At 39.1% G+C, this 27,142-nt stretch overlaps 1 protein-coding gene across 3 annotated transcripts; it reads left to right on the top strand.

Annotated features, from left to right (window-relative positions):
- Nucleotides 1-25,470, top strand: ABHD5 (abhydrolase domain containing 5). Of its 3 annotated transcripts, XR_774037.1 has the most exons (8): nucleotides 1-159; nucleotides 7,721-7,806; nucleotides 8,084-8,456; nucleotides 11,435-11,589; nucleotides 16,475-16,586; nucleotides 17,720-17,906; nucleotides 20,234-21,062; nucleotides 25,431-25,470. XR_774037.1 is itself a non-coding variant. In XM_010562400.1 (7 exons), exons 1-7 carry the CDS (start codon nucleotides 86-88, stop codon nucleotides 20,321-20,323), a joined length of 1,077 nt encoding a protein of 358 aa, XP_010560702.1. In that variant the 5' UTR covers nucleotides 1-85; the 3' UTR covers nucleotides 20,324-23,225. The 3 variants fall into 3 exon arrangements, 2 of the variants coding, with proteins under 2 accessions (XP_010560702.1, XP_010560703.1); XM_010562400.1 differs by lacking the exon at nucleotides 25,431-25,470 and having other exon boundaries at nucleotides 20,234-23,225; XM_010562401.1 differs by lacking the exon at nucleotides 25,431-25,470 and having other exon boundaries at nucleotides 1-136; nucleotides 20,234-23,225.
- The last annotated feature ends 1,672 nt before the right edge of the window (nucleotides 25,471-27,142 follow it).

Here is a 27,142-nt window from a genome sequence, read left to right on the forward strand (position 1 = left end):
AAGCCCTAAAGAACATGCTGCACTTTGGCGACAGGAATGAAGAACTACAAGGACTCCTAAAATTGGTTATGCTCTTAAAGTTCTCATGAAACCGTATCCTGAGCATTGTTCCCAAGACATCCCTGCCCTGACTGAGGTCATGATTATATGTTACTGTCTGTAAATGGCAGCTCTGACTTAAAAGCTGCCCGTCCTCCACCTTGCCTTGCTGGTCTTTTTTCCATCTTGTTAGTCCATAGGTCTGCTGGTTAACTGTTTGGCTTCACTGTAGCTGGATCTCCGTAATTAATCTGGTTTAAAACGTAGTTTCTTTTAAAGCTGAATCATTTCACAAGTCTGATAGAGAAAGCATCCACAAAATAGTTGAGTTGGGAAAATGGAGGGAATAGTAAGCTTTTAGATCTGATCTGATCTGCTGGTAGTGAGGATGGCCTGAGATTCAGGCGTTACATCACCCAGTTTACTGCATACTGACACCAGCAGGAATAAAAACGCTTAAGTAGGGTGCTTCTCCAAGTTGGTCTAACACATGGACTTCTCTGTGTGTTTTATCTTTCTCATTTTAAAAATTGGCTTTCCTTGACTTAACAAGCTAACACTGAATATTAACTGCAGTCAACTACTTTTGTCAAAAGTTTAAGTCTAATATATGTTTGCTGCATTTTGTTCTCAGTTTCATGCAGAGCGTGTTGCTTTCATGTGATAAACATATTTTCCTAATTTCCTAAATTTTCCAAATTTAATTAGGAAATTTGAGTCCTCTTTTGTGCTAATCAGTAATGCATTCTGTCATTTCCAATTAAATGTGCTTTGCCTTACAGTTTTTACTTTATTTTATAATTAAGAAAATCTCACCATTATATTCTTATATATTCTTTGGACAGAAGGAGCATTTATCTTGGTCTTTAAGAATGTATTTTATTTACTTCTTTACATTAAAACTTTCTCCACCCCAACTTTCCCTCTCATAGCAAGATTTCTGCTTTAAACTAGTACTAAGCTTGGATGTGTAATTTTCTTGGATTTTAAATGATTACAGTTGTTGATGCTAGAGAGACTGCTTGCTTGTCTGAAACCGTATAGGAGGACTTGAAAATGTTCATAAAAATAAATCCACAATGATTGACATCCTAATTTTAGTGGTAGTACCTTATGTGTTTTAAATTTCTTATCACTATTAGTCATTTAAAATTGTGTTATCAAACAGAAAAATGTTATCAAATTTGATTCAGAGATATGCAGTTCCAATATATAATAATTTTAAAAGTTTCTTGAGTTGAAAATAGTTGCCACCTCTGTATCTCCTCAAGTTTACTTTTCAATTTATTGGAGTTTTAGAAACATGTTTTATTGTTCTTTCACACACTAGGTGAAATAGGTTTATTGCATTTTTCTCCAAAGTACTTTTTTTCCCCCAGTGATTTGTTAAACAATCTACATGCAAGGGAAATTCTCCTGGGAGTAAACAGAGAACAAGATGGAACTCGGGTATAGTGAATGCTGGAAAAAAAAAAATTTCTTTACTTAAATAGTAGGGGGTTTTGTAATGGTAGTGTTGCTAGTAAGTGTTAATTAAAAAGCATTAATTCTTGCCATAATCAGTCACGTAAACAGCACTCAGTATGCTGGTGTTGCAGGCCTTTAAATTAATGAAATGGGAAAGGAAAAGTTTATTATAACTTAACTCTATCTTGGACATAAACTAGCCAGATGTAAACCTGCTACTTTTCTCTGACATTTTGACACACAAAGTCCTATTTGATTCTGTTATCCTTGACTGTTTCTTTTGCTTTGTATTGTTTCAGGTCATTACCTGTAAACTTGAAATTTAGTAACCAAAAGTAGAATTTGCTCTGAAAACTTGATGCTGTTAAGGATGGAAGAAACCACATCCTACTTACCTCTTAGGCTTTGTACACAAAAGTAGCCTACTGCTGATGCTGAGGAAAATGCAGAAAACATTCAGTAGACAGACTTATTCCTGCTGTTCCTTTTAAAAAAAAAAAAAAAAAAGATAAAAGAAAAAAAGATAATGAAAAGGGTAGAAGTGTATCTCTAGTTATTTCACTTAAGCATCCATCCATACAAAATCCTATGTTAACTAGAAAGTGTCCTTAGATCTTTATAGTAAAACAGTTTTTCTTTTAAAATTGGCAGTTTGCCCTAAATTTGATGTGTTGACTTCATGTGTTATGAATACCTGATGCTCCTTTTCACTCCTTCTGGTTTGCCCATTCTTAGTATTTCTGTAACAATTGAAAGGGCTGAGTGAGTTGCTTTTCCCTGCAGGTGGTTGCTCCATTCTTTAAATTATTGATCTCTTTTGAGTGTTACTTGTGGATTAATGATAATATTTAAGTACTTAGGGTTTGTTTTGATAAAACGCTGAGCACTCTAAACTCAGTTCAGCGGAACACTTAAATATATGACTAGTTCCATTGAAGTACAATGCTTAAGTGTTTTTATGTGATGGGGTTACGTGAGACCTTAGAATAGTAAGCCTTATGATGCTTATCATATTTAGATTTCAACACATCGGCAGTTCTGAATTCCTTTGCTTGCACAGTACTTCAGAAATACTTTATGCGGAAGCAAGATGGGAGAGCCTGAGCTGTCTTTCTATTAGCTTACCCTTGTTTTTCTGTTACAGTGCAAGATTCTCTTAATTTGAGGCTAGCTCAAATTGATGGATGTTCGTAACTGCCATACCAGGTGGATGACCCTGAAAATCACGATGCCATTCCTCTTGGTGCTGGGCAGAAACAGTACAACAAATTCCCTGCATTAATTTGATTTTATTTTCTTCCTTATAAATACCTGGAATTAATTCTGAGAGTCAGGAGAGGAGAGGGTTAGGGTTTTTGAAAGATCAGCTTGATTCTAATAAGTTTTAAGGGTAAAGGGTAAAGCTTGAAATGGTTCACCAGTGAGTTCACTCAGTGTTTCAGCATTTTAAGTTTTTGAGCTTGTTCCGTAGCTAAAACGTTGGTAGTTTGCCACATTGTCTTCACAAATTCAATTAAAAATCTTAAATATGTTCATTTGCGGAGAGCAAGACAGAAACAGATATGCAGCTCTGTTGCTCGTGCAGAGCAACGGTTACATTCCAGTAATCCTTTGCTTGTGAATTGTGTAATTGTTGTATACCCTGAGCTCTGGCTCCCCTACTGATGTCATTTTTAAGGCCAAATAATCTTCATGACAGGGAACATGCATGTTTCAGCACCTGTTTCTTGGTCCGTATTGGGAGTTTTGGTTACCTTACTAACTTCAAAATTCTTAGTGGAAAGCCAACTTTTATATTTCAGTATTGTAGAAAGATCTCTGCATGTCCTGTCTTGGTGGGTCAGCAATTTTTGACAAATCATCATGCAGCAAATGGTGTTGCTTTCATTTATTCTGATTTAGTGGAGTTCTGTTGCTTACGGGTTTTTTGTTTTGCTTTTTGGCCACACAGGCTTTGCATAGATTATTACAGTTAGATCTACAATGGTGGTGCACGTGGGAAAATAACCTCTGTTGAATGATTTTCACCTTAATACCTCTTGTAAGCCATGCATTCATATAACTGTCATGTGAGTAAGTAAATTGTCAGCTTGAAAAGTGAGAGTGAGCTCCATGTACATTTTTATCTCCTAGATAGAGTTATAAGCAACTTCTGCTGAACACTTGTTGAACATCTTTATACGGTAGAGCGTCATTTTTTAAATCCACATTATAAGCCAGAAATTAGATAGATTATTCAGCTGTTTGAGTGCATACCTCAGTGCTACAATAGATGTTTTCAATTCTTCTGTATTATCTAAGCTTTCATGAGCTTTTTGTGGAGTATGTCAAATTTGTAGCTGACTACAGATCCATCAGTTGTCTTGGATGTAATCAATTCTCACCAAGCTAAACAGGATTCATTTAGCTGACAGAATGGTAGTATCCAAGTTACCTATTTGCCATCTTCTTCATCCAATTTGACGTAATTAGTGGAGGTGGATGGGTGGGTCAGGTTTGCTATACCTCTGCCTCTACTTGATTCCCAGTTCCTTTGAAAGTTACCCTCGGGCAATTTAAGCTGTGCTGTGACAGCAAGTTCTTGATTCAAATTAACATTCAGGCAGCTAAGGAAAAGCGGTGTTATCCTTAGTTACATTTTACATGATATTCAATTATTCTTTATTCCTTACATGTCTAAACATAGTAATTATTATTTATTTTTAAATAATTATTTTATTTATTTATTTTTATCCTTATGCTGGGACCCAGGGAAACAGGACACGTGCTCCAACCAGCCAATGTGTTAGGTCCTGGCTGGTGGGTTGGCCCCTGCACATAGCCGTTGCAGCTCCATGTTGTCAGATGTCTGTGCCTGTGTCCCTTTTTTTTTTTTTTCATTATTTATTACTGTATTTGGTTATCAGCGTAGGCTGCTGATGATCTTACTAATCTTCTAGCCGCACACTAATCACCTCGACTTTCTCCATATCTAAGGCCATCCAGTGCATGTCTCTGGGGCTTTCCCTTACCTTCTGGTCTCCTGCCCCAGACATGTTACTAGAAGTGTGGAGGTCTGTAGGCAGAGGGAGTGACTTCTTTGAACACCCAGCAGGTCAGCTGGCCTCTGATTTTTCCAGCTTCCAGTACTCCAGACTTTTTCATGTGGCTGTGAATAAGTGTAACTGACGCAAAATAGGAGATGCAAGGAAGCATGCTATGGCATGCTCTGCCCTACTGACTGTTGCTTATTTTAGCATGGATGTGCACACTGGTTTATGTTACTGCATGGCCACAAACGAATATACAGGTTAAATACTACTAGTTACATGCCTTGGTAATTTGGCACATAACGTCCATGTGTACAATCAGTATAAAAATGATAGAAATTTGGGCTGTCAGTTGCCAGATTTATTTCACGCTTTTTGATTCGGCAAGCAGCTAAGCCCAATGGATTTCTTAATGCCTCAAAATACAGTTCCACTGTTGAGTTTTCTTTTTGTAAAAAGAAAGATGGAAACAGAGTGTTTGGGAAGTGGTGGGTGATGAAAGCAGAATGGGGGTCTGCCTCTTTTGACGGTGGGTAGCTCACTTACAAAGTGAAACTAGTGGAAATCTTTAGTTTTCTTTCATATCTTATCTCCAGTGCTGGTGAGTACAGTGTCTTGAAAGGTCCATTGCTTCTTTTTTGACGTTACATAGCTCTTTTAACTTTATATCACAGAAATAAAAATGATAGGCCATGTAAGCAATTGACATTCTTGTGTGCATTTAGAAGACACGTTTAGGACGGATGTACAAAAGAAATTATACAGTCACACTCTACTCTTCCAAAACTATCAGAGAAATTATTCAAATAGATTAAATAGTTGATTGTTCTCCACATGTGGAAAACATCTAGCAATGTGGTAAATAATTTTTGGAAGGAGGGGGTGAAAACCAAAGGATTAAGTCTTGAATATAAGTAACTAAATATTTTCTTTCTAAAATAACTTTTCTGGAAAGTGATCACTGTTTTGACAGAAAGCCTTCTCCACTTTCTCTTTTAGTTCAGCAAGTACAGAATGACTGAATTGCAAACATAGTTTTTAAGTGTTTCAGCTTGCTGACTTCATCAGGCTATGTGTATGTGATGTCTCTTCTGAATGAAAATCTCAGTATTTATAAACAGTACTGATAACTAACAAAAGAAAGAGTGGGCATCTATGTTATAACTTTCTTATTCCGATACAATTTTCTAAATATTTTTAATGAGTATCCAGGTGTCTCCCTAAGACTGGGAAATAAAATTCTGGGACTGTGAACTGTAGATTTCATTTGTATTTCATTGTGGTCATATCTCCGCACTGTCTTCATGTTGACATGTTGCAGCTTTTCTGTAAAAAAAAAAACAACACTTTAAAGAAGTTCCTTTGCTGAATCAGTGGTTTTGCCAAGAAGAAACATTTCCTATAGTTTTGGTTTGAGGGAAATAGTGATTCGGTTTTGTGCTTCTGACCTAGGAGTTATGAATGAAAATGCCTAGTTAAGCATGTAACTAGCAGAAAGTTTGTCTCAGGAGGGTGGTGACATAGCTATTGTTTAATAATTTACCAGAGTGATTCATAACATTGGACACAATTAGTGATTTAAACTCAGATTTCACAGTTATTTGCTGGTGAAACTGCTTTTGGCTGGTGCCAGCTTTAACCTCTTAAAAATCTTCCTTTTAAATAAAAGCATAGATTAATGTGGAAGCAAAATACTTGGATGCCCATTCCTGTAAGATGCTGAGCGCCTTCATTTCTTAGGTTGCATGAGGACATGGCAAGGAATGACATGCAACCATCCTTTCCCAGTCCCTCAATACACCATTATAATGATTCCCACAGTCTGGTGGTTTAGGAAGCTTATTTACAGAACAGCCACACATCAGTGCGTTTCTCAGAGGAGTAAATATTACTGAATAGCAGTGGGCATGGGTGATTGGATGATTAATCCTTTTTGATCAAGTATGGTTTAGGGTTTTTTTTCTTTATATCCCCTAACATGTTTATATGAAGCCGAACAGTGCTGCTTGTGATTGCATTGTGCATCCCCAGAAAACCTTTTATGTTGTATCATAAACTTAAGTAGTTATGCAGCTAAAGTAGCTCAATCTCTTAAAAAGCAGGGGAGAGAAGGTCCTTTGGGTAAAGAACTTGGGGGGGCTAGATCTGTAATTTGTTATCAATGTGTTGTGTACACCCTGAAAAATTGGACATTAGTATACTTATGGTCTTTTAACATTAATTGTTGTACAATTAGTATTTGCAGTGTTCAGTCTTGAAAATACTATAACTAACTGGAAAGCAGTTCAGTGTAGGAAAAAAGTGCTAAAGTTGATTGTGAATTTGGTGACCTTATCCTCTTCCCTGTGAGGAATGGTCTGGGGTCCTACAGTAGCACAGATAGTCTGAGCCACTTCAAAAACAGGTGAGAGAGGGAAAAATAGGATTCCGTCTTAAAAACAAAGGATAAATTAACACCCAGGAAGAGCTGTACCCAACTGCTGTGTCTTTTGAAGCACTGTCAGTGAGGCAACGCTGCTAGCTGAGTCATTCCCCCTGCTCTCATGGTCAAGCTAGTTCTACCAAGATAGTAACTGACAGCTGGAAAAGCAGCTTCTGTTGGGGGAATTGAAATTCTGTTTTGTTTTCCTCTGGGACTTTGCTTCTAAGTTGGTAATGAAGGCCCTGGTTTTTTGCTTTGCTAGAATAAGCCTTCGTATTTTTCACTTTTTAAATTTATCTAGTATATGAATCATTTCAAGTTAGGCTGGCAAGTGCATGGTTTATTGCTTTTTTTGGAAATAGTAGGTTCATGCAGGGTAATGTGCGTGCAGGCAGACTTCCAAGGGAACTTGAGAGGAGTGTAGAAACCCCAATGACTGTGCCAGGCTTGTCGGGTCGGCGTGAGGGCTGATGTCTCCAGGTTCTTAGAAGAAGCCTGCTCTGACGGAGATAGAACAGTACACTCTGATAAGGAACACACAGCGGACAAACAGCGTGCTGTTTGAAGAACACCCCTGATTATGACACCACTTTATAGAATTCAGGAGAAAGTGAATTCCCTCCCACTGCACACTCCTGTCCTGCATGGTGTGTAATTGGGGTTCTTTTATGAAAAGCAGCAAAAGAAATGTCTTCAGAGCATCAAATGGTGCAAAAAATTACCATCTTGCTCAAGAAATTTTTATTCTCTATTGCTGTTGTAGGTTAGGATGGTTATTCAGCTGGCTTCCTGCTTGGTGTCCCACATCACTGCTACACCTTAAAGAGGCTGAGGACAAAATGCTAAAATGTAAGTCTTTGTTTTTTAATAAGATTCATAGATACCACTAGATTTTATATAAATTTACATTAAATATAATCAGAGAAGTTTTTAAATATGGCTTTTACACTATAATTAAATAAACAGGTTTATATTTAGATTTTCATTGTTCCCTTATTTAAATATTTGATTGTAGGCTCTCCCCTTTGAAAGGGAGCTCCTATTTAAAACAGCGGGTTTTGTAGAATATACTTCATATTTTATCAGGCACATCTAGCAACATAATTTTTTCCCACTCTTTCTTCAGGTATTGCAAGTACATACAATAAACGATATGTGTATATATCTAATGGAAATAAAATATGGACACTGACATTCTCTCCGGACCTTTCACATAAAACTCCACTTGTTCTCCTGCATGGGTTTGGAGGAGGTGTTGGACTGTGGGCTCTCAATTTTGAAGATCTCTGTGAGAACAGGCCTGTTCATGCTGTGGACCTCTTGGGATTTGGACGTAGCAGTAGACCACACTTTGACACTGATGCTCAGGAAGCAGAAAACCAGTTTGTGGAATCCATAGAAGAATGGAGAAAGGAGGTGGGGTTAGAAAAAATGATTTTACTTGGACACAACCTAGGTGGATTCCTGGCTGCTGCTTACTCATTAAAATACCCATCAAGGTATGTGAAAATAAAGGAATGAAGGAATTCCTTTTCTGTATTTGACTAGTGATTTTAACACAGATTTTATTTCATCAGTCTCTTTACAGATTATCTTTAAGTAAATGACTGTGCTGATTTAAAGAAACTTGATACTGAATTTTAAGCCCGAAGTATTAATTGTATGGTTTGTTTCCAGATTAATAGAAATAAGTAGATATGGTAAACATGCATTTCTGTGTACATTTCTGTACCTCTTTTTTTGTTCAGTATCCCCTTGCCAAGTTATAAGGCAAAACAACAAGATTGTATTTATGTATGGATGATTTGTGACATCTCTGATCAAACACAGGTTTGTGAAGGGAAAATAAGCCTGTTTCTGCCAAACTTCCCATTATTATGGATAACATTGAAACTTCTGAACGTAATTCCCCTAAGTTATTTACGGCTATATGCTAGAAGTCGGCCTGGTGCCAGCATGATGATGTAAAAATTATTTTAGTGACTGATTTAAATTGTCTGTATGCCACTTCATACTTCTTCTTTGAAAAACAACCCAGCTGCAGCAGTCTTGTAATTGTATTTCATCAGCATTTTCTGCACTCCATTGTGCCAACAGCTAATCTTTTTTTTTTTTCACTTAAACTAATAATTTGTCTCTTTTTTTTATATAGTCTGGTTATATAGCCCCTGGTGAGCTAGGATCCCACCAGCTGAAGTCATTCTGTATCAAAAAAAGACATTGCCTTTGTTTAGATACACATAGTGGACTCCTGCGAAAAACTGTGGATAAAAGTTTAGCTTTCCACATAGTATGGCAGATTCTATATTATACAAAACGTATCTTATTCTTTTATATTCACATCAGTTTATACCATATACATTCCTTTGTCTCTCATTTGGAGATTTTGAAATAAATTCATACCTCATTTTTTGCTAAAACACTTTGCGTCTTTCCAAGTGGACCACACCTGGCACATGCAGCTGGAAATGATGTGTGAAAGTAGGCGGGTGTCTAAATCCGGAGTTGCAGTGAAGAAATGCAGTCCTCTGCTCTAGGGACGTAAACCTGTTATCCTTTTGGGCATAAACCAACTTCTAGCTAACTGTAGTTAGATCACTTACAAGTTCCTTACCCCTTTTTCTGACGTATCTATAAATGGGGCTATCCCAGCCCTGTGGGATGGAGTATTGTTTCTGCCCCCTGCTGTCTTACACTGAGAATGACACTTTGTTGTCATGCCTCTCTTTGCTTAGGTTGGGGTTAATTAATTTGGGGGTGTTTCAGTTTGTGCTCTCACATTACTAATGTTTCTCTGAAATTAAACTAAAACCATCAAATTAGCAAATTGACTGGTGGGCTTTTAAGACAGCATTGAATCAAGTGATAAATATAGCACAGCTTTCAGCCAGGTTATCTAACAATGCATTAGAGGCTTAAGGGATTCTGGATACATATTGTTAGGAAAGTAGAGCTGTTTCTCCAAGCTTAGATGATCTGTTAACTTACTACATTGTACCAAAGTTGTTCATGGGACATCTGAGGTTACTAATCCAAAAAGGTTCCTATTTAGAATATTCCCGGGTGGTGGTGGGTCATGATTTTCAAATACTACAACTTCTGAACTATTGCTTTTGGAATGATTCTCATGGTCAACTTCCCATTATCCTGGGTTATGTTTTAGGCTTGATTACCAAAAGGAGAAATGCCAAATAGGAAGGAAGCTATTAAGAAAGGAAACACGAAAGAAAGCTTACTTTATTTTTATTCATGTGTTTGCTGGTTTATGTTTAATGCCATAGTTTCTGCACAGAACGTGTGGCTGTCCTGAATGGCTCCTCATTGTTTGTGCTCCTTAGCCTCTAATCTCTCCTGCTTGGTTTGTATAGTTAAATTCTACCCTGTCCTCTCTTACCATTGGTGTTTGTGCTGTGTGCAGACATGCTCGTGACTGAGCTGACAGCCAAGAAACATCTTTGTGAGGTTAATCCTTTTCAACCCCTCATTTCAAGCACAGATTTTCGGTTTCCCAACTGATCATAGTCCAGAAATAGCCTTTGGAATCACTTCTGACATTGTTTTAGGCACCAAGAACTCTTCTGTATTAAGTATCAAATCTTGTGGCTTTGAAAGAGAGGGAAGTTATGAAGAATGAAGTAAAGATGATGAAGCTTGCATGGAAAATTGCCTTAAATATGCAAAACTTTCGTTAAGAGTCACTTTTTCAGAAATCAGCAGTATCTAGGACAGTTAGAGTAGGTGTTATTATGGGATTAAACAGAAATGGGCTATTCCAATCTACCAAGATTAAATAGATTTTTTTGCCTGGGGGGGACTGACAGCCTGAAGTGATTCATAGTTGGAGACTCCTACTATGCTCTCTGTACTGAGATTCCTTTGAGTAATAATGTTATAAATTGTCTCTCTGATGTTTCTTTCATGACCTAAAATCAATAAATTTAGAAAACATCTGCTAATTTTACTCTGCCTCTCTCAGTTCACATTTTACTTTGATAAGATGATTTTTCAGATACACTGCATCTCTTCTTTGAACAGAGGTCTTAGATGGCTTGGAAAAGAAAGATTTTTAGGAAGTTTACTTAAATAAAACAGATGCAATTATCTTCTTTTCTCGCAGTTAAACTGCTTCTGCAAATAATATTGACTGAGCATGTAGCTTAGGCTATTTTTAAAAAGAGAAACAAAACTGGCCTGTTTCTCAAATGTGTATGACAGTGGGTATCTATTGAATACGGAGTTTCTCTTTGGGACATGAGCTTCCAAGTTTCTGGTGTTCATACATGTGATGAGTTACAATTCAATCTCTCTCTAATAGCTATCGAAAGCAAAACCATTGATGAATCAGAAACTAGGTAATAAGCCACTATGATAGAAGTGACTAAAACAGGTTGCATAGTCCACAGATAGCACATTTCCATCATACTCAGCTGAAGAAAAATTAATGTACTCTAAACCTCTGAACCTTTTTTGCCAACAGGGTCAAACATCTTATCTTAGTGGAGCCATGGGGTTTTCCAGAGAGGCCTGACAATGCTGAACACGAGAGACCAATTCCGATCTGGATCAAAGCACTAGGAGCTATATTGAGTCCATTTAATCCATTAGCTGGGCTGAGGATAGCAGGACCCTTTGGTGAGTTTTAGCTACTCTTAAATACCGTTTCTGTTTTCGTTAAACATAAACATGGGACAGATATCACATTAAGATAAGCTTTGTTGCAAGCCCATATCACCCGCAGAGAAAAGAGTTGGAGGAAAAAGTGGAAGGGGGTTGAAGAAAGATGAACTCTTTAGGACAAGATGGCAAGCTCTTTCTATGAGAAATACTAGTACGATAGTTTATAGCCAGCTACGTTATGTTATTGTAGGCTACAGTTACAATGAGTCAGATTACGTGGACATCTGTTGGGGAAGCCTGACAAAGAGGCATGAATGTGAAGAGGGTTTTTTTCTGGTTGCCTCTGGTCACAGTCCATTTAGTTTCCCTTCCATCTGCAGTTTGATGGACAAACAGGATTTCCAAATTTGGTTAACATTAGAAGGCAGTCTCTCATAAACTCATTGGGCTTTGGCCTAAGTTTAGAAACGTTAAATTAAAACTGGGTTCTTTCCATTAGCCATTTTCTTATTACTCTAGCAAATTTTGTGGGTCTCATTGGTGTCCTGCGTTACAGTGGCAGTCTATCCTTCCCATTTCTACGTTTCTTCAAAAGCACTGATGAGATGTTAGATAAACTCATTATATCCTAATTCTAGGACTAGGTAGGGGTGACTATTTTGGATTACCAAAAATACTACAGTTTTAGTTTCTGTGGGGAGAAGGGTGTGATCAAATCTTAAAGTCATTGTTTGTATTCCTTCCATAGGGGAAGGAGGTTATCTGTTTGTTACTCTCTGTACTACAGGAGTATCAGCTGGAGAGGCTTGAAAAAAGATATCCTTCAGGCCCCTCACAAGTTACAATTAACTTACCTCTTCATTATTTTTAGTATTCAGTCTGAAGATAAACTAGTGACATTTCTAGGCTTTGTTTACATTTAAACCACATCTGTTTCCTAAATCTCATTTTAGAATATTTATTTTAATATGCTGATCTATTTGATTGTTTTCAGGAGTGTGACAAAATTAGTTTTTCAGACAAGCAACATGTTTTGTACAGGTTTTTTTTTTTTTAAAGTAAAATGCTAATTCGGTTAACAAAACAACCTGAAGCATATTGAGAGATAAACACTGATTTAATGCCTTTTATCCAATAAGAAATGCATGCATAAATCAATCCATGTGGAAGAGTTCAAAGCTGAAGTTGTCTCCCTTAGCAAGTAAGTGCAGTCAAAACCATGCTGCAGAAACAGACCCTGTCTTGGCAAGGTATCCCCAACCTAACCTCGCTTGTAGGTTGCTGTGGAGGGCAGTGCTTTTCAAAATTTTTCATCCATTTCTCTCTCCACGTGTTAGAAAAGTTTTCCATCATCAACTTCATGTGCAGTTCTTGACAGATGAAGTTCTAGAGAAGAGTAAGTTTAAACACTGTGCTGCGAGGTAGGCATCCAACCCAACCTGATGAAGGCACTGAACCAAACCCAGGTTTTCTTCTACATGCACATATGCTTAAGCTGCTGGGCAGGCATAGCTGTCTATACTATAAAGCCAGTTGCTCCTGTTCAATGGTATGAGTGAGGCACTTAAATGTGAGCCAGGTTCTTTGGGATATCATGGTGCTTAAATATCACATGGATATTTAATCAGACCTTCAGGCAGATACTTAAACTTGGGAGAGGAGACAGAATCCAGAGAGATCTTTTTCTTTGAGTGGTTTCCAGTTAGTTGATTTGCATGTTTTCCTTCACTTAACTGGAACAGTCACCCAGGAGGCTCACAGTATAGGGGTTTTGGTGCTTAGATTGGATTTGTGAATTCCATTCCTAGAGCCGGACACCTAAAAATTCCTCAGGACAACAGTAATTTAGTCACTGTGACCACACCCTTTTTGTGGAACTCAGAGTCTTCAATGTTAGTATTTCTTTTAGCATTTCCATAGACACCATGGAAAACATCAGCCAGACAACTGAGAGTGTCTTCAATAAACATTACGAGAATGAAGCAGTGTGATTTCATTCCTAAATTTTTTCTAAGGTGCCTTGACCCCTTGTTTCATTCTCCCCTGTAAATTCCCAGGGAAGGAGAATGGGTTTGTGATTGGACCCGCAGACAAAACACATTTTATCAAAACAGAAAGTGAATTCTAAAATTCAGTAACTTTCGGTCCCCTAGTTATTGGAAATGGGGATTCTGTGGCCTCTATGCTGATGGCACTGGAACACACAGAATTAGTCTCTTTCTTCCAGGTACTCTTATTCCAAGCCAGCTGTATTGTTTCTGTTCAAAAAAAACCACAAACAGACGGACAGAAGAAGACATAAGTCCAGCAATTGAACTCTCTATAGAGAAAATACAAGCAGCAGAGCAAACTGCAGAACGTTCACAAAATCTTCATCGCTTCAGGACTTAAATCACTGTTTCATAAGGGAATTATTTTCTCTTGCACTGTATTAGTTTTATAAATTGATTTAAAGCATACATAAAGGCGTTTTGCAATAGTCTAATCTCAAGGTTACAAAAGCATAGATCACTGTGACAAAGTCTGCATAAATAGTACCAGGCCTTTGGCCAGGGGTAGGTGGGAAGAAGTGACATCATCATAATTGCACAGATCAACAACAGTATGAAGTTCCCACTGACTGGAAAAGGGGAAACAATCCCAATTTTTAAAAAGGGAAAAAAGGAAGACTGTGGGAGCTGCAGGCCAGTCAGTCTCACCTCTGTGCCTGGCAAGAGCATGGAGCAGATCCTCCTGGAAACTATGCTAGGGCACGTGGAAAATGAGGTGATTGGTGACAGCCAGCATGGCTTCACTAAGGGTAAATTGTGCCTGACAAATTTGGTGGCCTCCTACAATGGGGTTACAGCATTGGTGGATAAGGGAGAGCAGTGGATGTCATCTACCTGGAGTTGTGTAAAGCATTTGACACTGTCCTGTATGACATCCTTGTCTCTAAATTGGAGAGACATGGAGTTGACGGATGGACAACTTGGTGGATAAGGAATTGGCTGGATGGTCGCACTCAGAGAGTTGCGGTCAACATGTCAATGTCCGAGTGGAGACCAGTGACAAGTGGCATTCCTCAGAGGTCGGTATTGGGACTGGCGCTGTTTAATATCTTTGGCGACACGGACAGTGGGATCGAGTGCACCCTCAGCCAGTTTGCCGACAACACCAAGCTATGTGGTGCGGTTGACATGCTGGAGGGAAGGGATGCCATCCAGAGGGACCTTGACAGGCTTGATAGGTGGGCCTGTGCAAACCTCATGGAGTTGAACAAGGCCAAGTGCAAGGTCCTGCACAAGGGTTGGGACAATCCCAAACACAGATACAGGCTGGGCGGAGAATGGATTGAGAGCAGCGCTGAGAAGGACTTGGGGGTGTTGGTTGATGAGAAGCTCAACATGACACAGCAATGTGCATTTGCAGCCCAGAAAGCTAACCATATCCTGGGCTGCATCAAAAGAAGCATGGCTAGCAGGTCGAGGGAGGTGATTCTCCCCCTCTACTCTGCTCTCATGAGACCCCACCTGGAGTACTGCAGTCAGCTCTGGGGCCTCCAGCATAACAAGGACATGGACCTGTTGGAGCATCTCCAGAGGAGGGCCACAAAGCTGATCAGAGGGCTGGAGTACTTCTCCTATGAAGAGAGGCTGAAAGAGTTCGTGGTGTTCAGCCTGGAGAAGAGAAGGCTCCGGGGACATCTTAGAGCAGCCTTCCAGTACCTAAAGGGGGCCTACAGGGGAAGCTGGAGAGACAATTTTTACAAGGGCATGTAGTGATTGGACAAGGGGTAATGACTTTAAACTGGAAGAGGGTAGATTTAGATGAGATGTAAAGAAGAAGTTCTTTGAGGGTAGTGAGACACTGGAACAGGTTGCCCAGAGAAGTTGCAGATGCCCCATCCCTGGAAGTGTTCAAGGCCAGGTTGGATGGGGCTTTGAGCAACCTGGTCTGGTGGAAGGTGTCCCTGCCCATGGCAGGGGGGTTGGAACTAGATGATCTTTAAGGTCCCTTCCAACCCAAACCATTCTATGATATGATTCTATTTTCAGTTGGTAAACTGCGAGCCTATCTCTTCAGGCATGAATAATATTCTTAGACTAAGATTAGCCCTTGGTGAGGCTCTTATGCCAGAGATCCATCTGGTCAACTAGAAGAGGCTTCTTCCTTAAAGAAGTGATTCAGAATAGGAGCTTAACTTTAGAAAGCCTGAACTGGCCCCTGAAGGGACCAGCTTCTCCACTTTGGCTGTTAAGAGAGCATGGAGATTACAGCTTTCCTAGGTTAAATCTCTTAATTTATAGCAGTTCTTCGGTCTTATGTCAAGATTTCTACACCTGTTTTTCAGCATAGACTTCTGTTCTTTCAACTAAGCACTAGTTAGATGAACTAGCTTGAAAAGAAGACTGTTCTGTAAAAGGAGAGCACAGGCTTACATCTGAGGAAATAAAACAACCCAGCTTTTTCAACAGTGTCTTCTGGTTCTGAAAGGTGGGATGCTTTTGGCCCACCCAGTGCTGCCACAGCAAGGAGAAAGACAGTGTTGGTATAATGTGAGACTAAACTGGTAGCAAAAAGGTACTCTGCTTAGCCCTTTTGCTGGTCCCCTTTGCATGTTTCTTCTATTGCAGCAGTGGCCCTTCTCAAATGTTCCCCATATGTATTCAGCAGGGATTAAACTGCCCCTCTTCTGGTGCAGCATAAAATCCTTTAGAATATTTATATTTCATTCCTGTTTGGTGTAATGCCATCATGTTTTCCTAAGACATGCAAGTGGTGAAACAAGACATTGGGTTTAGAATTCATCATGAGTTTCAAGGGAACGTGTTTGAAGGCTTGTAAAGAAAAGTGTTGGACAAGCTGATAAAGTTGTCCATATTAATTCCTCCTGTAATAGCATTTTCTGTGTGAACAGGATTAAGCCTTGTTCAACGTTTAAGACCAGATTTCAAGCGAAAATATTCATCAATGTTTGATGATAACACTGTGGCTGAATATATCTACCACTGCAATGTACAGTCCCCCAGGTGAGTATGAGTTTCCCGGTGTATGTTTTGAATTCTGTCTTTCATTTACTGAGTGCCTGTGGCAACAGTATGTGTGCTTTTTTTTAAAATTGTAACATTTATTGTATTAATTGAAGAAAAAAATAGCATTGCACTTTTTCTGAATTCCAGAAACTGAAAAATGTAAAAGCTATTCTAATTCAATATTTCTTCTAACCTACCTGTGTGTGTTGATTCTGAGAGTTTGGGCACTAATTTTTAATTAAAAAATTGTTACAGTGGTTTAATTTGGAACAAATTTCTTAGAATGATATGCTTTACTTTTAAAGTTTTTTAAGTGTGTCATGGTTTAACCCCAGCCAGCAACTAAACACCACGCAGCTGCTCGCTCACTTCCCCCCCCCACCCAGTGGAATGGGGGAGAGAATTAGGGGGAAAAAAAAAGTAAAACTCATGGGCTGAGGTAAAGACAGTTTAATAGGACAGAAAGGAAGAAAATGAAAATAATTATGATAATGATAATAATATGACAATAATAATAAAAATAAAAGAATTGGAATATACAAAACAAGTGATGCACAATGCAATTGCTCACCACATGCCAACCGATGCCCAGTTAGTTCCTGAGCAGCGATCTGCCCCCACCTCCCCAGGCCAACTCCCCCCAGCTTATATACTGGGCATGACGTCACATGGTATGGAATATCCCTGTGGCCAGTTTGGGTCAGCTGCCCTGGCTGTGTCCCCTCCCAACTTCTTGTGCCCCTCCAGCCTTCTCACTGGCTGGGCATGAGAAGCTGAAAAATCCTTGACTTAGTATAAAGAATACTTAGCAACAACTGAAAACATCAGTGTGTTATCAACATTATTCTCATACTAAATCCAAAACATAACACTATGCTAGCTACTAAAAAGAAAACTAACTCTATCCCAGCTGAAACCAGGACAAAGTGTTATCACTCAGTACTGTAAAAACATAGGTTCTATTGAAAATTACATGCAAATCTTGAAAACTTAGGTTTCTTAATAGTAAAAAATCCCAGCCTTATGTACTATTGCACTCTGTGTTACCAAAAGGCACAGATACTCCAGTTTAGAGAAAAGGCAGATCCAATGGAAATTTAATTGTTTTTACCCTTTTGAATGACTTGAAGTGGTGAAACAGCTTTCAAGAACATGACTATTCCTTACGGATGGGCAAAAAGGCCGATGCTGCAGCGGATTCCTCAAATGGATCGAGACATTCCTATCACTGTGGTCTATGGAGCACGTTCATGTATAGATGGCAATTCTGGCAGCACTATCCAGTCTCTGAGACCAAATTCATATGTGAAGACAATAGTAAGTTAACTTTTAAAGCAAACTTGTTTGTTTATTGTGTGTATTTGTTTAAACCATATCTATGTTTTTTATACCAACTGTGGAATGCTGGCCCTTTGATTTAAAGCCTGGGGTAATAACTTCTGATTTCTGTAACAGAGAGAGAGAAAACAAGCGTTAGATCAGAGAAAATGTAGACAAAAGAGTATTGAGTTCCCAGACTAAGAAGGAAACTTACTGTAGCACTAGAAACTCAATTAGATCTTTGGCCAAGGTCGTTCTTCTGCTCTACAAAATACTTTGCTCTACAATGTGCTAGTACAAGTAGTTTTTGTGGTCACTGGTAAGTATCTGTGGTTTTGTCTGTGTTTTAAACCACAGCAGTCCTAATATCTGCATATATGTATGACATAGTGAGGAGGGTCTCATAAGCTGTCCTAATCTGTCTGTATAATGCTTTCATTTCTTTGATAAGAGAGTAGTTTGTACCTGGTGCTTAGGTTCTTGTAAGAGTCTTTAAATCATTAAAAAAATACTTAGTGTTGTCTTCCTAGCCAATACATTCTTGTTTAGAAGGTATGGCATTACCATTTAAAAATGTGTGTACTTGCAACTTGATGTGAATGTGCACACTGCATTTTTTGTTGATTTCTATAAAAACAAATTAATTTAAAAGTATTCTTCACGCATTGTCAAATCAGCCAGCTGTGATAATTGAATATGCATATATGTTTCAATGCTATGAGGTGGTAAAATGTTTGAATACACCAGCCGTCTTCTTACTGATGTCTAGATCTATCTGGACAGAAGTGTACAGTATGTGATGTTGATAGTATACTACAAGTCATTCAAATAAAATTTTATAATCTTGATGTAGCTGACATCAGAGCTGGAACTCAGAGAAAAAACATTGTTATTGAACTGTTTGCATGTGTTAAAGAGCAAAAATACACTTCATAAATGTTGACATCCAGACTGAAAGTGTCACTTCACTGCTTAACCAGAGAGAAAGTTGTAACAAAAAGTCACTGTTAAGAAGTGTACAATATATTGGTAGGATAAGCATATACCATTCAGGCAGATTTTTCCAGTCTGGTCAATGGCTTTTAGAAGAGACTGTGGAGAACTCTATTGTATTCCAGGTTAAAATTTTGTCAAGCCAAGTACAGATTTTAAAAGGTAAATTGGAGTGGTAGAAATTATAGGGACTTTCAAAAAACAGTAGGAGGGAAAGGGTTCTCATGAGGCTGAGGCTGAGACATGGACTGGCAGTGCCATCCTTGGTAAAATGCACAGAGGTTCTGGGGTTTTATTATGTGTGCTTATTTCTAATTAATTTTTACTTTGTGGGGGATTTTAACACAATAACATAGCTATACGTTTTAGGGGCTTCATTTAGAGACTTAAGAGGCAGTGTTTTAATGGAGGGAGGGGAAAATAGATTTAAATAAATATTAATCTCAGACTGATTATAAAATGGAAAGAAAATAGGTCAAGTACCTTTGCTGTACACTACGCTGATGGCTTGCTTCCTACCAGTTTTGGCAGAGAATGATAAATTATAGAAATAGGGTAACCACCCTGTGTGTGGTTACTTAAGCCCTTAATTTTGTTACATAGTTGCTGTGAAATAATTTAGGTCACAGGCTGGGGTTTTCCTCCCCATATTGCATAATTTGGATTTTACTTGTCCCTGCTTAACATAGTAGTCGTTAATTTGGAGGGTTGAAATCTGCTTCCACAAGTCTAGAAAATCCCCAGCAATTTAAGCTTCTGAGTTCTTAATCATTTATCCTAGTACCTTCTTTAGTCTCTTCCATATCATTTTAATAATGAGAGAATACAAATGATTTGATGCTGTCTCTAATGCAAATACTTATGGAACTGAAGAGCAACCTTGCAGAACTATTTGAGTGGAGAATGAAGGGGATGAAGATGAATCAGAAGTTTGCTATGTAAAGCACGTTCTCCTAAGTTCGTTTTGCAGTGACTTGTGTCTGCTTGAATGGCGTTTTTTTTCAACAAGATGCGCAGTTGAATAACCAGTAGTTTTACCCTCTTTTCCTCTGTAGCAAAGTTCCTTCAACAGCTGAAACCGCTTTCGTTTTTCCTTATGTTTACAGTCCTTTTTAGGCTGTATGATACCACCTCCTGGCAGCAGTTGTGCTAACTGCATTAACACAGGCTGGGTGCAAGACATCAGTTCAGTTTTGACATTTGTCTTTTCAAGTAATAGCATATCAAGTAGGTAATGTGTAAAAGTCAGGTTCTTGACATATCCCAGTATTTATTTATTTGCTTACTACATTCTTGTGATTTTGACCTCTTTCTTCACCTTTATCCTCTAGGCTATCCTTGGTGCAGGTCATTATGTGTATGCTGATCAACCTGAAGACTTCAATCAGAAAGTGAAAGATATCTGTGATTCTGTGGACTGACTGTCTTCTGTTCTTTAGAAAGTCATACTGTAGATAGCATTAATAGCAATACTCTCTAGGAAATCACTAAAGAATGCAGAGCTGATGAAACAGGCTCTGTTTGTACACTGTTTCTTCTAAGAAGCCATTTGCACACTTAAACCACTTAGTGCCTTTTTGGGGGGGTATAGGGAGATTTGAAGCAAACTTTGTACACCTTTGTTTTAGATTGGCCTTTAGATTATTGGCCTGTCATATATGAAATTATATATAAACTTTTAAACTGGAATTTTCTTCAAAATGTAATTGAATTTTGCACATGTTGAACTTATAAAGTTGCTGAATTCTCCACTAACAGAACTGTATCGATATAGATACAATGCAATTTGGTTTCTTTATAATCATTCATGTTTTTCAGTTGAAGTTTCATAGCAAGAATATGAAATTGCCTTTACATTTTATTTTTGGAATCCAGAACTCCATATACAATATTTTAACAGGGTGTATTTTATTTTTTTTTAATTGGAGTGATAACAGCTTATGAAGCTGATTCTGGGAGAGAGACAGGGCCGAATAATGAGCAGTGTCTGTCACTGAAATACGTGTGTTAGTTTGTAAGGAATTGGGGCTCAATATTAGGAAATCTTTCTTCAGTTGGATTTTATTTCCATTTATCTCAAGGCATCTTTCTCCATCTGTGCAACTGTTACGGAAGGCTCAGTTTGTAAGAGTCAATGATGTCACCAGCACTCATGCTTCTGTAAGTATTTTGATATGTAGATTTCAGTGATTTAAAATGCAGAAGATGGCATGTTAGTTACTCCATCTATTTTAACACTTTACTGCAAAATTTGTTACTAGCCTAAAACTAACAATTGTAGATAAGTTGACAAGATTTTGATGAGGGCTAAGGAATGACCATCTGGATAGTGAGCATAATTCCCTTTTTCTTTAGGTAGAAAAACTAGTCTGCTTTTTAGTAAGTTCAGGGCAGAAGAGAGGCAGAGGGAGAATATTGATGTTCTCTAATTGGGAACTACAACAGGTTAGTGTATTTTAGTTAACATTGCAGCCTCCTTATAGGATGGATTATTACTGGAATGAACAATACCACTGTAACAAATTGTAATTACATGTTTTGGAGATTCTTTATATAATTATGTATTTTAATCGAGTATTTCAATATCAGAGATAATCCAGTCTCTGCATCTTTTTGAAATTGTAGTTTGACATTAGTTCTTCACATGTTTAGTAAATTATATTAAGCAAAATACTTTGTCACTTTAAAGCCAAATTATGTGGTGGTTTGTTTTTTAACAAGTTTACATAAAACTATTGATCTGCTTTTGAATATTAAATTGACTACTGAAGAGTTCTTGATACATTTATACATAGAGAATTTGAATTAGTGATAGCACCATCTTAAATCTTGAGTGGAATTCTGTGCATTTTTTTCTCAAATTAAGGAATTGTTGCACATGTTTATGATGTGGAAGGCAAAGATAACTAAAACATTCAGGAAATGCTCTGATTGTGTTCCTAGCCAAACATAATCTCCCTGTTTCTGAAGGAGATATTTGTCTATATCATGCTATGTAAACATCAGTCTTTTGTGACTGCCTTGACTGGTAGTACTTAATACTAATAAGCTAAAGATTTTAATTAAAATTTTGTATTAAATTACTTTTTCAATTAGCAGATGCCAGAATTTTTAAACAAAATTTGGGTTATTTGCTAAAATCTTGAGTTCAAAATGGAAAATCAGAATATCAATTGTATTTTTGAATATAAGCTGTAAATTATTGTCATACCACCATTTGGGTGGATGCCTTCAGTATGTATTTTTTCACCCTTTTCAGTGTCTTAATTTGTATTTATCAACTTAAACAGCTGTCTTAATTGTGCATAAAAATCTAATGCAAAAATATATTCTGAGTCTCCTCCAAATTACAAAAGGTGAAACAAACTTGGTATTTTCAGACTGCACTTACTGATGGGAATTCTAGATTCCACATCAAAAGATGGAAGTAGGGATAAAAACTGCACACTGAATATGAATATTGTGTTAAATATCCCTTGCTTTTTCAGCTTATTGTACTAATAAGACTTATTGCTTAAGTTTTGCACAATAAAAATATCTTAAATGTTATCTTTGATTAATGTTAAGACATGATGTTGCTTTTGTAAAAATTGTCTGTAATTAAGCCCTGGAAATCAAGAGTAATTAATAAGTTGAGCTAAACCATCCAAAATACATTAAAAATATGGTAATGCTTATTTTCAAATTTCTCAATGTTCTTAGATTTTCTTGTATTTAACTGAAACTGGTAAGGATTTGTCAATAAGTAGCTGCAAGCTTAGAATCCTGATTGTATATACAAAGAAAAAATGTTTGTTGGTTATCTTCTAGGCAGTATTAGATACTGCTGTGAAGGTCAAGATGGAATTCTGAATATCCTCTTGTGTGCAACATAACCCAATAAAGTTACTTTAATAAACTTCATAAGTGGTGCTGAACAGAAAATGAATGGCACATACTGAAAGACTTGGGAGCTAGACCTTTTGTGAGCAGTTGCTGTCTAGGAATAAACTCGGTTTCTCCAGAAGTTCTGTTTCAGTTGCTTAAATGTACTGTGGCGAGCACTGAACACTGATGGTGCTATTTTTATTACAGCGCTATAAAATAAGACAAGAATCACAGGCATAAAGGCACCCAAAGATCTCTCCCATTCTAGCATCAAAATGAAGACAGCTGTGTACCAGAGGCTAGGGCATAACAAAAAGAATCCGAAATATTAATAAAAATCCAAGATTAACTGTCTAAGTCTCCAGGACACGCTCTTCTTCCTGAGGTTGTTGAGATAAAATTTTATTAAAGTAACTTAGTAATATTTTGTTTGCATGGCTGACTTCATCTTGTTACTTATTGAACCCTGCCAGATTAGATTTTAGTTCTGAAAAGTTGATTTTCAGAGAAGTAATTTATTGATAAGACTCTATAATAAAACTTTCACAACCATCACAAGAAAGTCCCTGTTTGTATCTGATTGTGAAATGGAAATGGAGAATGTGAATTCATAGGCATTGAGCGTGGAAAAATGGGTCCAAACAGGAGAAGTGCCATCATCTGGTTTCACTCGAATTAAACCAATGCTGGCATTTCTTTTTAAACCTTATCTTTTTAAGGTTGCTGCAACTGTTCATGCTGAACTGATGTGACAGTCTGTGAAACGCTCTCTGTGGTCCGTTGTGGTTCCTCAAATGCCCAGCCCTTCCAGATCACAGTTATTCAGCTTTTTGACTGCAAGTAAGACAAGGTTAAATACAGTAAAACCATCTAGAAACAATGTATGGGCAGACATGTTCAGGATTGCCTATTTTGCTAGCATTCATTAAAATGTGAGCCTCCAGAAGCCTAAGGCTAATAGTCAACTGCTGTTTAAATGGGTGATTTCTTGGGGCTCCTCCCCGTATCTCATTTGGTTGGGTTCTTTTACATTGGCCAGTTCACCATCAGCCCATCCTGCGATGTTTAAGCATGGCAGCGCACCCACATTGCCAGAAGCCTTCATCTGGGGATTTACGTTGTAGGAAGTGAAACTTGTCAAAGGGTGAGTCACTAAAGGTAACTGCAGAGAGGTACGTTTTAGTGGGACTAGTAAGATCAGAACAGGACACAGGTGTGCGCAGCAACTGCTTTCTGGTATTAGTGGCAGTAGATGGAAATGGATGGAGGCTTCAGGTTTTCAGGCAGGTGGTGGATGGACCAGTGCATAGAGCAGAGGCATATAACTGGAATGACAGCATACACCACAAGGAACAGTAAGAGCTAGAAAGGAATGAGGCAGCTGAAAACAGCAAAATTCAGCAGAAGAGCAGACGGGTGTGAACATTTGCTTCAAGAGCCGGTTCAGCTCTGGGTGAGGATAAGGGAGGTGGTGAGGGAAAGGTTTGGGGTGCCAAGGGCATAGAGTGAGCGAGGACTGGCAAATAAGGAGAGAGAAGAACTTGGCTGACATGCCTGGGGTAGGTGTGAACTTCTGGGCTAGCGCAGAAGGTAGCCTGCTGCCAAAGGAGCGCCTGCAAGGAGACAACAAAGCCCCAGGCCGCCAGCATCTGTAATCCAGTTAAGTGCTAAACTGAAGTATCGTCTTGTATAATTAATTCCTCATTGCCTCCCTGAAACACTGAATAGTTGTCTGAACAACAGCTTTCCTTCTGGGTGCTGGAACTAGACAGCAAGCTAACATTTCCATCCGCGAGCTCCCTTCTTTTCAGTTCTTATTTGGGCTAGCTAAGGCTGCCGTGTAATAACATGGCTTACTGAGGTAAGGAGGATGCCTGCAGCACCAGCTAGAGGGAAGTCTGGCTGGAGAGCTTGAATCTACACTACGTGGGGCACTGTAAAGTTTTTGTATCCCTACTTTGACTAAAGCTTGTCCTCTGAATGCAAGTGCTATTTCACAAGCTGGACACCGTTGCCTCAGACTGGTACTCGTATGGGAAACATTTAAAGAACAGCTGTCTCCTGCAGTGCTCAAGAAATCATGAGAAACGGTATTCTCGCAAGTCAAAAATGAGCTGATGACAAAGCATGAGGTAAGGGGGATGCTGGAAGTGTCCTAAGGGTGTGCCTGAGGTAAGATGAAAAATCAAGATGTACAACAAGACTTGTCTCTAAAGATCATAAATCTGTCTTTTACAAGAGGAGTAGAGGGCCTTCACTCTATTACAGTTTGCCTCGTTGCATTTTGATCACAGGAATATCCTACCTTAAGATTTGGACGTGGTCAGTAGAATGTAGAAATACAAAATATGGAAATATTTGTCACATATATTTTAAAAATAAGAAACACAAGTGGCAAGAACGTACTGCACCGAAATTCAGACATTTTAGGATATGTATGTAATTTGCAATAGTAATTAGCAGCAAGATGAAAGTGGTGACAACTAAAAGTTAGGTGTTTACTTGTATTTCATGCTTTACTTCTAGAGGAACGCTAGCAAGCTGAAACAGCTTGTTTTAGAAAGCTGTGCAAGAGCTGTGAGGTGGAGTGTGACCCCCAGATGTACACTAAGTAGATGTGCTTTGAACTACTGCAAAAGCAGAATCTCCATATATTTACAGGTCTATTTCTGCACTCTTGAATTCACCTACTTGATGTGTAAATGACTGGAGCTGTATGTGGAGCAAGGTGAGGCTATCGCTTCCTTTGTAGCTTCGTGATATTTAAATGCTTGCCTGATATCCAGCAGCCTTTCTGCTTTGACTTTTTTAAAGACATTTGCATTCACTCAGAGCTCAAACCTAAAATGGAGGCTAAACAGCTCAGTGGATGCAAATCCCCCAGCTAGAGCACCCCTCTGAAAGGAGGATTATTGCTCACGTTTACCCAAGGTTCATGTTCTCCTCTGCGCCTGCCGGGAGCGAGACTGATCTCCCTCAGCTCGTCCCGCTGGATGCCGAGCCCCTGTGTTTGACCACGTGCCGGTGGCCTGTTCTGCCTCGTGAGTGCCCCCGGTAGATGCTTTGATAAATACAGGGTTAAGGAAAATAACCATTCTGCAAGCACTCTGCTTAGCGGAGGGGTGTGGGTAGAAGGAAGACTCTAGTAGTGGGATCATGCTGGGGAGAAGGACCAGCACATGATGATTCCCGAGAGCGGTGGGATGGTGACCCTGATCCAGCCATTGGCTCTGGCTTGTTTCCAAGTTTGCAGGGACTGAGCACTGTGCCACTGTCACCTTCGCTGGCTGCATGCCCCCTACTCGCAATTTAATTCCCTGCCTCCAGCTCCCTTAGCAGCAGGATGAAACCTTTGAGCCTCCTGAGCATCTTAAACTCCGTCCAAGCACTCCAGTGGCAGCTAGCCTGCTCGCAGCTGAAGCCTTCAGGAATATGCAGCTGTTTCTACAAAGAAACTTTGCAGGGTAGTCGTGGGCGCAGGTAAGGTGCAGCGAAAGCTGAGGAGAGAACCTGCTGGCAGCTCATCCCCCCGCACTGGCTCCTGCCCAGCTTTCAGCCTCTCTCCGTGCCCTGCGAGAGGGCCGGCATGCGGCAAGTCCCCTGGTCAGGAACACCTCTCCCCGGCCACAAATCCTCACGCTTTCCTTCATGGAGATCTCCCGAGCATCGGCCCCCGTGCCAGTGGGTAACTGTGTTCTGCGCAGGCAGGATCAGGCCGTGCTGGGACTTTGTGCGTGACCCTGAAGCAGCTTCCAGGCTGTGTGGCTCTTGCCATGGTTCCTGCCAGCAAATGCCCGAGTCAGTGCCTACTGTGAGTTAGGCTTATGCCTTGTTCATAGAAAACAAGAATTCAGGTGTGCTACAGAGGCGGTTGTCACCAAAAGGTTGCATAAACTTTTTTTTTTTTAAATACTGGCAGATTTCAGCACTAGTTTGAGGGACAACAACTACTAACCACACAGCAGTGCTTGCCTATTGTAGAATGGCTATAGATTTGTTTTTAAAGGGGATCTGAAAATAGTTTTTACTAAAACACTGAAGTGTTAGTGAGAAGCTGCATTTATTGTTTTCCCAGAGATAATCCGGAAACAGATGAAAATCCAGCCAGGGGAATGAATCCGATCTCTCATCAAGTCACATATTTAATTAATAGGCAGATGATTCCCCTGGCTCCTTCAGTGCAAGCCAGCTCCCAGCTGGGGCTGTGCCTCCCTGCTACCCCAGTATCTTCTCCACACCTGCACTGTTGGCTGCACAGGGGGACGGCAGGAGCAGGGAGGGATGGGGAGGCTCTTGCCTCCTTTCCTCCATCGGTTCTGTGCAGATCCCGCCAGAGCAGGGACGGCACTCCCAAACTGCCCCAGCACCTCCTC

Source organism: Haliaeetus leucocephalus, unplaced genomic scaffold (genome assembly GCF_000737465.1).
Source record: "Haliaeetus leucocephalus isolate CR32 unplaced genomic scaffold, Haliaeetus_leucocephalus-4.0 Scaffold159, whole genome shotgun sequence".
NCBI classification, from domain to species: domain Eukaryota; kingdom Metazoa; phylum Chordata; class Aves; order Accipitriformes; family Accipitridae; genus Haliaeetus; species Haliaeetus leucocephalus.